This window comes from Lactuca virosa, chromosome 4 (genome assembly GCF_052849685.1).
Source record: "Lactuca virosa cultivar CGN04683 chromosome 4, Lactuca_virosa_CGN04683_v6, whole genome shotgun sequence".
NCBI lineage: Eukaryota > Viridiplantae > Streptophyta > Magnoliopsida > Asterales > Asteraceae > Lactuca > Lactuca virosa.
Window position 1 is genome coordinate 409946915 of NC_136429.1, and position 12392 is coordinate 409959306.

A 12392-nucleotide genomic window follows, 5' to 3' on the forward strand; every position below is an offset into this window, starting at 1 on the left:
CAAAACCATGAGGAACCCTTACGTACCCTGCATCCGAACCCAACATGTCCACCTCGTGAATTTCTTGAATCCTTGTTGAAACCACCAAAGATTGTATCGGCTACTGATCTTTTCTCACTTCATGCTTGTTCTGACGATAGCCAATGCCTCCCACATCACAATCCAAATCTAGCTCACCCAAACATCCTCTAAACGCGGCTCTCGGCATGCAAAATGGCATATGAAGATTCTCAAGATAAAATTTTTAGACCATCATGAAGAAAAACTATAATCCCTGGAGGAGACTTAGATACACCCCCACATAGCATCTCATACATAAACATACAATCATGAATATAATTAATAAGAACATGAATAAAAGAATGCAATACAAACCTGTGACGTCAACGGATGGAACTCGGATCCCCTCAACCTGTGACTGCAATGCTCGGCTCCTCACCACAGGAACCTCCACCACGCCCTCGCGTCCATCAGTAATCCTCAAAGTGGTTGGAGCAGGTGCCATCACCGCTCCTCTCATCAACTCCGGACAGTCGGCCTTCTTGTGGCCCACTTGGTTATAGTGAAAACATAACGGGATCGTCCCCGTGGGGACAATCTCTGCTAACATGACCAACCCTGCCACACTTGTAGCAACCCATACCCCTAGATCGATAAACCCTATCGTGCTGCTTCCCGCACGTTTTGCACTGAACCCGGCCCTGTTGGCCCCTCAACCGCTGGTCTGAAGTCTTGGGTCTCTTCGCAGGACCCCCATCTGCCTGCACCAGCTCTGTCTTCCTCTTCCCCAAGTGCTCCAAATCAATCTCCCATTCCTGGGCTCTAGCAATCATATCATTCAGGGTCTTTCACCTTGACATACTCACAAACTCCCTGATGTCATCCCTCAGCATATCATGATACCTTACCTTCTTCATTTCCTCATTTGCTGCATATTACTGAACCAACAAAGCCCTCTCCCGGAACTTGGCAGTGGTCTATGCTACAGTTTCAGTAGTCTGAAGAAGGTCCTGAAACTCCCTTGCCAAATTTTGCACCTTAATAGCTGGTGCAAACTCTGCCCCAAACCGGGTCACAAACTCATCCCAAGTCATCATCTCCATGGCCACGCCTCCCAAAGCGAAGTCTACCTCCTTCCACCAATCTCGAGCTCTGCCTTTCAGAAGACAGGAATCAAATCTGACCTTCGACCCCTCGGGGCAGAAACTCGTCCGAAAAGCGTTCACCGTGTTCGCTAACCACCTCCTACTAGCAATGGGGTCCTTCTCCCCAAAGAACTTGGGATCTCCACAAGCACGGAACTCGCTGAAAGAAAGAGTGCGAGCTCCCACAATCGCCATAACCTCAATATGGAACGCGCCCAGACGCTCATCCAAAATCTCCATAATCCCCTCCTTGACTGTACCAAAGATCACAGGAGTCTGCTCCAAAATATCGTGGGTGATCTTCGATGAGATAAACCCCCGCATCTGCTCATCAATTGGCTCAGCACCTACACTTGAGCCTGAACCAGAACCTGAACCTCCTCCGCGTGTGCTCATCACCATATTAAAAACAATCATACAAATGATCAGTACATACCCAATAATCCTCAACCAACAGGCTTCCTAGACTCTCCGTGACTCTCCTCGATTCGAGTATGGATCCTATGCTTTCAGTAGTACAGGCCCAATACTAACTTCCACACCTATCCATACTTTCCTCAAGAAATATCCCAAATCCTCCAAGTCACCTTCTCAAACTGATACTCTGAATATCTGTTAAACAGCACAGCCAACTCACTACAACACACCCTAGAATCTCTTAGGATTCCTCACCCCACCCCGCCATCAGCTGTTGAAGAACTCCCACCAACGTCATCTAACCACTTCATGAATACAATCACATGCCACAAAGCTTAGATAATCCTTCAAGTAAAAGACTCAACCCTACAACAGTTAGACTCAAACGAGATCTGCGAAATAGAGTCAAGTCCATCACTCTGAGATTATTGAACCTTTGCAATATGTGATTTAACATATTTACTTAATAGTTAACTAACATCGCTAAGAGTTCCACAAAGCACCAAGCAAGCAGCATTCGGGCATTGGAAAGTCTAACCAGCGTATCACCTAATAAGGCCAATCTATCCATACTAGCATGCAATTTCATAAGCTCAAACAATCAGGCATATAAAGGCATCTCTCCTAGCATGAAATTCTGAGCAGATCTTTAGCCCTAACCTAGCATACAATTCTCATAACATATAATCATAACAAACATGTATGGGTATTTTGGGATCCACTTACTTGAGCTCGACCGATTGCACGCATCCCACCCCCTTTTTCTTTATAAAAGTCTTTTTAGAAAATTTATTTTCTTTCAAAAAGATTATCAGTTCCTCAGTTTGAGTTCAGACACACTGGAGAGTGTGTCCGAATCCTTCAAACCAAGGCTCTGATACCAACTTGTAACATCACAAAAATCATAAGGTAAAATTTTCATTTTTAATTCAACCACAAACACCATTTTAGCATCTCCAATCATTCAAAAGTACATTAAGGTAAAAAACAGTTATCAGAGTACAATCCCAAAATCATAAGTTGCGAAAACATGGGTGGATGCAATGCAGTCACATCGGGCCCTTCCCTTTTGTACCGGAAGTACCTGAATCCATAAACAATAATTCATAAGCACAAAGCTTAGTGAGTTCCCCAAAATACCACATACCATACATATAATAGAGATTGCTATGTGCCGACCATAGTCTTGCCATTATGCTACGAGTCGTATCATGGTCTTTCCTTGTCAGGTCGGGGGCCAATACCCTGGGTCTTACAGACAAGTGTCAGGAGCCACCTCCTGGTCTTTCATGCAAGTATCACAAAGACAACTAACATACTATCTAGATGGCAATATGTTATTTTTGGGAGGTTCAGAGACTCGATGGAATAGTTGGGTTCCCATCAAACTCAATATTCTTATTTGGAGAATTTTGTTACAATGTATCCCCACTAGAGAGACTTTTACATAGAGGTATCATGGTGGACTCGATCTTGTGTCATGTATGTTCCTTTACTGTCGAGACAGTCGATTATCTCTTCGTTACTTGTAGCGAGCGGATTGACATATGGTCGTGTATTGCATTTGGTGGGGTATTTAGACTTCAGCTCATACTACAGTGCAATCTCTCCTTTCTTAGTCAAATTCGATTTCTTTGAGGCTTTTGAAGCGGTGATTTTTATTACTTTTTGGTATTTGTGGAACTTCCGCAATTCCACTGTTTTTGGCACGACTCTTTCTAGGAAATCGTGCATTTTTATGATATTGTTCATAAGGCAATTTTTTGGATTTTCAATAGGTATAACAAAGCAAACCTAGGATGGTCTTATTGGCTACATAATCCTACTCGTAGCTACTTTATTGATGTAAAATCGGACATTTTTTATGATATTGTTCACAAGGCAATTTTTTGGATTTTCAATAGATATAATAAAGCAAACCTAGGATGGTCTTCTTTCCTAACTCCTTGCTACTTTTCTAATAAAATCCCCTTGGTTAAAAAAAATACATTATAAAATGATATGTGCTAGTTTTCTAATAAAATCTCCTTGGTTAAAAAAAGACATCATAAAACGATGTGTTTTGATTCTTGAGAACCAGGAGCCTCTAATATAAAGTCTCATTCGACTTTCGAAAGTCATATTTGGAACAGTTTGTGAAAGAAGCACAAACGAGAGACGCTTTAGAAGGTTTTTCAGGTGCAAACAAGCTCCCTTTAACTTAATTAGATCAATCGCATTCAATCACATATATCCAATCTCCCTTTATTACCGCAAATCTTTCGTTGGCATCATTGAATCAATGTAGGGTTTATGTTTCTTACATAATTTACTCATTCTAGGGTTTTACCCAAATCATTAACTTGAATCATATGCTTCGTGAAATGCGTTTTCCCCTTACATTATCTCATATTTTCTATTAGAATCGTACAAAGTGATTGCTTTGAAAGAAATCGGTGCTTCCCTGAAGAAATTAGTTACTACCAGATTCTAATGCCTTCGTATTTGGAGTGATTTACTTTTAATTATCTGTTTTGATTGTAAATTTGTGATACATAGTTAGATGCTACCACATAATCGGTGTTTTACTATGTTTATTTCTTTAGCTGATTATCTTCATTCACCTATTTGTTTGTGGCAAGTGAAATGGGTATTCCCCTGATTAGGGTTTATATGTTAATATCGAAATCAAAGCGATTTCATTCACTGATTTCTGATTTTAGCATTCTTTTAGACATATAATAACCTTTCATAAATCGCACATTCTTCATTTCTTTTTCTAATTACTGAATGATTATTGTATTGTAGAAGATTCTGTAATTTACATTTTCTCCAACAAAAAGCATCATGTTCACCACAACAGTAAAATACCTTGGCACAAAACCAAAACCAGCAATGAAAGCGTTAGAGCCCAGATTTCGCCCAGAGCAAAATCAAACAATCACCAGGGCTATTTTCGACATTTTAAAGGAACATGGTCCTCTCTCTGTTGCTCAAACATGGGAACGTGTCCAGGTGGCGATATCTTTACAAATATGCATTTTCAATCTGATTATTTGATTATTATTTTATGTATAATATAATGATGATTATTACAAAAAAAAAATGTAGGAAGTTGGTGTGAAAGATTTGACAAGTAAAACACAAATGAAGAATGTATTGAGGTGGATGAAAGAGAGACAGAAGCTTAAGCAAGTATGCAACCATGTGGGGCCCAATAAGCAGTTTTTGTACACAACATGGTTCACTGAAGCGCCAGCTGTCAACCAAATAAGGTCTGGAGGGGTTAAGTCGTCTAGATCGAAGGCTTCTTAAACTTTGTTGGATGCAATTTATCATCCGAATAGACAAAATGTTGTTCTTTTGATTTTGATCATGCAAAATGGTTTTAGACATAAGTTATGACATTTTGCATTTGAGTTTTCTTTCTTATGCTTTGATTTTGTGACATTTTGAAGAATTTTATTGTCTATTTGTTTTGTTGGATGGAATGGAATGACGAAATAATACAATAGAGGGATAATGGAATGAGTTATTACATTCAATGATCATATAATGGAATGAATTTTCATATCAAGTTTATGTATTGTATAGTAAATTACAAATATGGTCCATGTGTGTTCTTTGAAATGATGCATGTATTGTCCATAAGAAAACAACATACATCATTACATCATATAATTATTAGTTTTCCATGCATGAACTAAGCATGAAATAGCCATGACTTTAAGCATAAATTCATGCATATCACTTTTTTGCAAATTCATAAGCCAAAATACTCATTAATTTCCAATTGGCAAAACATGAACTAAGCATACCACATAAGAGGATAACAATTGGCAATATTATTGTCAATTTAAGTTACATAACCAAGAGATATAATAAAACATAAGCAATTGTTAACTTTAATTTACATACAAAAAGACATTACCAAAGTACAATTTTTAAACAAGTACCCCTCGGTGTCAAACATAAGTAATTTTCACACTTTTCAACTTCCCTTGATTACAATTTACTTCTCTTCATAGAACTAGAAAACCAACTCCTATAAGTAAACAATATCTTTCACCACTAAAATGGTGTAAAGAACAATAGCTTTGGAATTGTCACATGCTTCATGAACCTCTAATTCTTCAATAACATACTTAGACGAAAGATGTTTCGCCAATGATCTATCTAGAATTTGATTTCCTTTTATTTAGCCACAAACTTAGACAAAGCAATGACATATTCTTCATTATCTAGGGCTAAAAGGCTAAAGTCCAAATTTCTTTTGGAATCAAGAAATTAGGTATTTTTAGTCATAACTTAGTTTTTTCATCATGGTTTGAACATCATGCATTGAAAAGCCATCCGTCATTGACATCAATATAGATTACATGGCCATTAATGTTCCTAGGGGAACATAATGAGCATGAACCATGATGATCTTTAGGTTTTATGCAGATAAATCTCATTATTTTGGGGGAAATTTTGATAAAATGATAAATCTTTTTTTAACAAAAAAATCTCATTATTTTCGACAAATCACATAATCTGTCATTTCCTGTTACAATAAAAAAAAATTCATTAATTTTGGCAAAATGTTAAATAATCGTGACTTTTCTGTTCAAAATTTTTTTTTAAGACTATCAAAAAATTTCCCAGAATAACAAGACTTTTCTGCATAAACTGATGCATCTTTATGGTAAAGATGTTATAATGTTTGATATTATGGAAAACTCATTAGGGTTAGCATTGCGTTACAAAATGATACAGATTAAAAGCTTACAACTATTTTTACTGAACACTTCTACACAAATTGAAACCTCAAGCTACCAGCTACTTTTGCCAAACATACTCATACTGCATTTTGGTGCACAGAAAAACTCAAACTTTCATAACGAATATAATCAAACCATATTACAAACTAACATTATAAAACTCATGAACAACACAACAATTCACTATACCCGATTTTACAAAAATCCAATTTCAAATTTAAATCATCTATTCCCCTTTTGTAACACTTGTTTTAAAACACCCGCAATTCTATCGGCCATGTGTCGTTCTAAAAACATTTGTTTGACCCTCTCATAACCCCTCTTCCCCATTGTAAGCCTCTTCTCAACATGTGTAGCAAGTTTTACTATATTTGTTGCAAGTGGACTCACCCCTTCTTTTCCTGCAGGGTGTAGAAACCCTGTTGACCCGTTCACCACTATTTCTGCAGTGCCTCCTGCTGCTGTCCCCTGAAATATTTTATATGTTTAAAATATGTAGAAATAGCAATGTACTTATGGAAATTGTCAGAAAAGTCCCAATATTTTTGGAAAAGTTTCACTTTAGTCCTGAAAAAAATTGAACATAAAAGTCCCGATTATTTCATTTTGACTCAAATTAACAAAAAAAGTCCTTTTTTTTCTTTTAATAGGAAATAACATATTATCGTGTAAAATCAAATAATCGGGACTTTTCTGTTAAAAAAATAAATTGGGACTAAAGTGAAACTTTTCTGAAAATATTGGGACTTTTCTGACAATTTCTCATGTACTTTCGTTGATTTGTTTATTATAGGGTTAATCCCATAAAAGACCTTATGTTTTGTGTTTTTTCTGGATTAAACCTCGAGTTTATTTTTTTTCTTGAAAAATACCTTATATTTTTTTGTTTTTCTCGATCTGGCCCTTTTAGTTGTTTTTTTGGGAAAAAAACTTGTAAAGAGGGTTTTTTTTGGAAAAGTAAAAAAGTTGAGGGTTTTTTTAGAAATCGTTAGAAGGTTGAGGGTTTTTTTTGGAAAAAAAGAGAAAGTTGAGGGTTTTCTCGGAAAAAATGAAAAAAATACAAGGTCTTTTTACTTCAGGAAAGGATTAATCTCATAAAAGAGATTATATTTTGTGTTTTTTTCAGGATTAAACCTCAACTTTAATTTTTTCCCTGAAAAAGACCTTGTATTTTTTTCATTTTTTTTCCAAAAAAACCCTCAACTTTTGTCTTTTTTTTATGAAAAAAAAAACCCTTAACCTTTTAACTGCTTCCAAATAAACCCTCAGCTTTTTTAGTTTTTCTCAAAAAAAACCATCACATTTTACAATTTTTTTTGGAAAAAAATAACTAAAAGGGCCATATCGGAAAAAATGAAAAAAACACAAGGTCTATTTCAGGAAAAAAAATAAATTTGAGGTTTAATCCAGAAAAAACACAAAATATAAGGTCTTTTTTGAGATTAACCCAATTTTTTCGGAAAAAAACTTGAGGATTTTTATGAAAAATAGTAAAAAAGTTGAGGGCTTTTTCGGAAACAGTTAGAAGGTTGAGGGTTTTTTTCGGAAAAAAGACAGTTGAGGGTTTTCTCGGAAAAAATGAAAAAAATACAAGATTTTTTTTTTAGGAAAAAAATAAATTTGAGGTTTAATCCAGAAAGAAACACAAAATATAAGGTCTTTTATGAGATTAACCCTTTATTATAGTATCTAACTTTTGTTTAATCAAAAGTGCAAATGTTATAACTAGTTAGATTTTCTGAGATATAATGTTGTGTAATAAAAAAGATTGAAAGTACAAAACTTTTATTTAATATATAGGTTAAAAGTTAAATAATAATCTAACTTATATGTTTATTAGAAAGAAATGAAAGTAAGATGCTATAACACAAATTACATTGCTATTTCTTGCATTTATTGTCAAAATAGGAATATCAATATTTACCAATACAGGAAGCTGGAATGCCATAGCTTCAATTGTTATCCTTCCAAAGCACTCTCCTCGGCCCTACAGGGGCAAAAAAGGAAAGAAAAGATTGTCAGAGTTCAGAGTTTAGAACATAAACAAAAGGCTGTTTCAATGTTTACCCATAACAGGATTTCATGGGACAAGACTGAAAAGCTTTCAAAAGCTATTTTAAAGATGAGATTGATGAGGGCATTTATGTCTTTTGCACAAACAAGAGCAACAATGCATGTCAAATACAGTACCTGAGAGTTTTGGACAAGAACATCAATTGCTGCTAAATACGGGGCTACAGTTAGGGTTTTATTCACGAAATGAACTCGATGTTGAATCTTCTTCTGTGCTACAAAATCCCTAATTTCTGTTTCAAATTTCGTTTGTACACTCATATCACTCCCTACAATCACTGCATGTATTGATGGAACTTGTAGCTTCTTTTCTTTAATCAATTGTAAGCTCTCGTAAAATGAACGTAAAAATAAATCTTGCCCTTTTCCCCTTGAAACACCTGCACATTGCCACATCATTGTTATACATCACAAAAGTTTAATCTTACATCAGAAAAAAAAAAAACAAAAAAAGGTATAGAATATTAGAATGTCTTACTATTGATGGCTGCAAACAATATGTCATCATTCCTGACTCCAAGAGACTCTCTAACATGCTCTCTAAGAACCCTTTTGGCTACACTATCTTCAGCAACATCCATAAGTTCTTTGCTGTTACCAAGGTGAACTACATACGTCTTTGGCATCTTAATTCTGCAAATTAAAGTGTTACTTTGATACTCAATATGATCGAAGAAGAGATTAAAAGAGTAGAGAGTGGAAATAGATGGAGTTTGGAGGTGTTTAAGAGAGAAAAGAAGTTAAACATACTTTAAGCGTTCTTGAGTCCTGTTCTCCCAATATTCAGCAGTTACATGAGAATCAATCATAGAGCCAGCAACAAAAGGCAAGTGCTTAACGTAATCCAATTTGAAGTAATGGCCTCGCATTTCATGAATCCACCATAACACCTTTGGGAGGACTCGAGGAACATCTTTGTTTAGAACAGCATCCAGCCATTTTCCAGCAACAGCTGTGTTTAAAACTACCAAATCAGCTTTTAAGGCTGTATCTATGGCTTCTTGACCCTTAGAAGAGAAGACCTGAAATATAATTGATAGGCTTAATACATATATTCATAAAAATGTGGCAATGGAAGAAGATGTAATGTACCTGTACACCACGATCCAGCATCTTGTTCTCCAAATTGTATATTACTTCATCTGTTCCAGATGGTTTTTGGTTTGTAATCCAACAAACTTCAGCACCAACACCACGTAATAAAAATGCTAGCTCCATCAGAAGCAATGGACCACCTGCAAAATCGAAACGAAACGAAGCATTGGGCAACCTCAGAAATTAATAATTGAAGAAGAAAGTGTGGAACTTGAATTACCAGAAAGAGATAGTTCATGAGAGACGAGAAGAACAAGTTTGGACTTCATGAAACTGAGGGGGCTTGCAACTCCGATCTGAGGCGGTGCCCTCTCCTTCGTCTTCTCCGTCGATTGGAACCGATTATCTTTAACGGGGGCATCGAAATGTTGGCGATCACATGAAGAATCATAAGCCGCCCTAATAATAAACGCAACGGCGGTGGAGATAGACAGCATGGCTAGCAGTAGTAACAGCCATCGCTTCTTCTGGAAACACAGTGTTGAGAATCCCGTTGACTGCTTCGCCATAGCTACAGTTTAGAAATTTATCGCTATTGTAGCTGATCCAAGTCTCCGCATTGATCTAGGGTTCGCATCACATCTGGCTACACATAGATTGCTACAGAGGTTGAAAAATTGAAATCCAAACCTACCTCCAACAAGATCGAAAAGTGATATCGAAATGCGTTTGAATATGAAGGGATGATTGGTTTGATGGGAAATCTGAGAGTAATTAGTTGATTAGAAGAATATTTGAGCTTTGAATCGGTAGTAGCAGTGGAAGAGTGAGAGTGTGGTTTTTCTTGAAGCAATGGGTTTCGTGTTTGAGAGATTTGATTTGGCAGTCGCCCCTGACATAGCATGAGGACCGGTTCAAGAGAACCGGTTTCGTGATGATTCTCATTTTTATTTTATTTTTCGTTTTTTAATTTAATATTCTATATAAAACTTCCAAAAAATTAAAGCTCAAATAAAATGTTAAAAATAAAAATTATATAAAAATAATGTATGAAAATGAAAACAAAAGAAATAGATACAGGGTAAATCAAACTATAATAAAAAGGACTATCCAAGATTTAAAGTAAGTGTTTTTGTTTGACTTGGTCTGGTTTGTTTGACTTGCACACTTAAAACTCTGACCGGGTCATTTTCCGTCTGAGCGTGTCCTTAAAAAACAATTGACTAAGAAACTTTCTAATGGTTGCCCTTCGTCAATCTCATGCAGTCTTAAGCCACATTCAGCCAAATCACTCCTTTTCTCGGCAATGACAAACCTATATCCTTGTCGTCATCATCCAACTCCGCCATCGTCGGCGTCGTTTCTGTGATCCATTGCTGGTAATCAAGATCGATATCTCAAAATTGGAAAAAGAATTAGCAATCAAATCATCTCCAAATCGTTTCCTATATAAATTAGGGTTGAATCTATTGCATATACCTTTGTTTACCACTTTTAGTAGGTTACAAGTACACTTGCATCAAATTTGGACGGATTTGGAATGGGAAGTACCACCAAATGATCAGTTTACCAGGTTAGATTAATAATTTATTACCAATTTATCCAATATTTCTACTACTTTGTTATCAATTTATCCATTTTGATACAAATTAGGTCACCGTGAATCATTGGAACCTTGAATGTGTATCAGGTGAGTCATCAGGAGGCTCATGTATAGCTCTTTATACTAGACCAACATATGGGTTGCAGGCGACATAGAAACATACCTTTTTAAGGATAAAAATTACAGTTTAAGTGTGTGTAATAGGCTGCTTCATTGTTATATATGGATGATATTTGAAAATTGTATGGTCTAAGGCATTTTATGAGAATAAACAAATCATATGATATAAAGAAAGAAATAACGGTAAACTATTATTTTTCTAATTTGAAAATACAATATGTTGATTTATGTCTTTTTTCGACTAATAATAAAGTGTTCACATTTTGACTTATGGTTATGTAGTTATTTTTTATATTCAATAATGTCAACTTCTTTTGTGTGGGGTATGTATTTTGATGCCAAGCATCCCACTTTGGTATGTATTTTGAAAGTTCTATTGTCATGTAGCAATGGGTATGCCAAAGAATAATTAAAAATATGAAACATCCTAAATTCCATAATAAAATTTTCAAATTTAAAAATAGAATAAACACTCATTTTTATAAAGTTACATTCTAATCAAACCATGAGTTATAAGGAAAACAATGCAGAATCTCGAATCATAAAATTGTTGATGTGTATGTACAAACCCGCCTTCTCAATCCGATGAATAACTGAAAAACATTTACACAACTGTAAGTCAAAGTTTAGTGAGTTTTCCAAAATACCCCACACAACAATACACATACAATGCATGTATACATGAGCCTACAGTCTGACCGGACCACCTCACAAGGCCTACAGTACACCTCGACCAGTCTACCGAGCCTATAGTCTAACTGGATCGACTCGCAAGGCCTACAATATAGTCGGACCGCTCCTTTGGACCTACAGTCTGAATGGACCGCCTCACAAGGCCTACAGTACACCTGGACCGCTCGGGTATCTTGGCTTACAACACCAAGCAGGACCGCCTCAACCCAACCAACCATAATGTGTCGATATATGCAAACAAATAAAAAATAATCAGCAAGCAAATGTAATCATACAGATCTACCAATCTAACTGATCACTACAACATACCAATCATCCTACACACAAGGATACATACTACAATACAAAGTATAGTGAGAAAACTCACCTGAACTACTCAACACCATCTCAACAGCCGCATCAGCAACAACACAACTAACCAGAGCTACCTAATGCCAAACTGTAAAACTTGTTTCCTAGTATGGTTCTATTGAATTTGTTTTCATTTATTAAGTTTGGGATTTTGTCTAGGCCACGACGTGGTGATGGAATGACCACGACGTGGCAGACCGGTTCCAGAAAATG

At 36.0% G+C, this 12392-nt stretch overlaps 2 protein-coding genes across 3 annotated transcripts; one reads left to right on the top strand and one right to left on the bottom strand.

Annotated features, from left to right (window-relative positions):
- The first annotated feature begins 3603 nt into the window (after window positions 1–3603).
- On the top strand, window positions 3604–5086 carry LOC145108905 (uncharacterized). Of its 2 annotated transcripts, none has more exons than XM_079045988.1 (3): window positions 3604–3740; window positions 4350–4556; window positions 4653–5086. In XM_079045988.1, the coding sequence occupies exons 2-3, from the start codon at window positions 4389–4391 to the stop codon at window positions 4854–4856; spliced, it is 372 nt and encodes a 123-aa protein (XP_078902114.1). In that variant the 5' UTR covers window positions 3604–3740; window positions 4350–4388; the 3' UTR covers window positions 4857–5086. The 2 variants fall into 2 exon arrangements, with proteins under 2 accessions (XP_078902114.1, XP_078902115.1); XM_079045989.1 differs by having other exon boundaries at window positions 3611–3740; window positions 4353–4556.
- A 1305-nt stretch (window positions 5087–6391) lies between these two features.
- On the bottom strand, window positions 6392–10301 carry LOC145108906 (uncharacterized). The gene is made up of 7 exons (XM_079045990.1): window positions 9693–10301; window positions 9470–9612; window positions 9128–9399; window positions 8856–9010; window positions 8495–8757; window positions 8229–8291; window positions 6392–6772 (listed from the first exon to the last, which is right to left on the bottom strand). The coding sequence occupies exons 1-7, from the start codon at window positions 9979–9981 to the stop codon at window positions 6527–6529; spliced, it is 1431 nt and encodes a 476-aa protein (XP_078902116.1). The 5' UTR covers window positions 9982–10301; the 3' UTR covers window positions 6392–6526.
- Between the last annotated feature and the right edge of the window lie 2091 nt (window positions 10302–12392).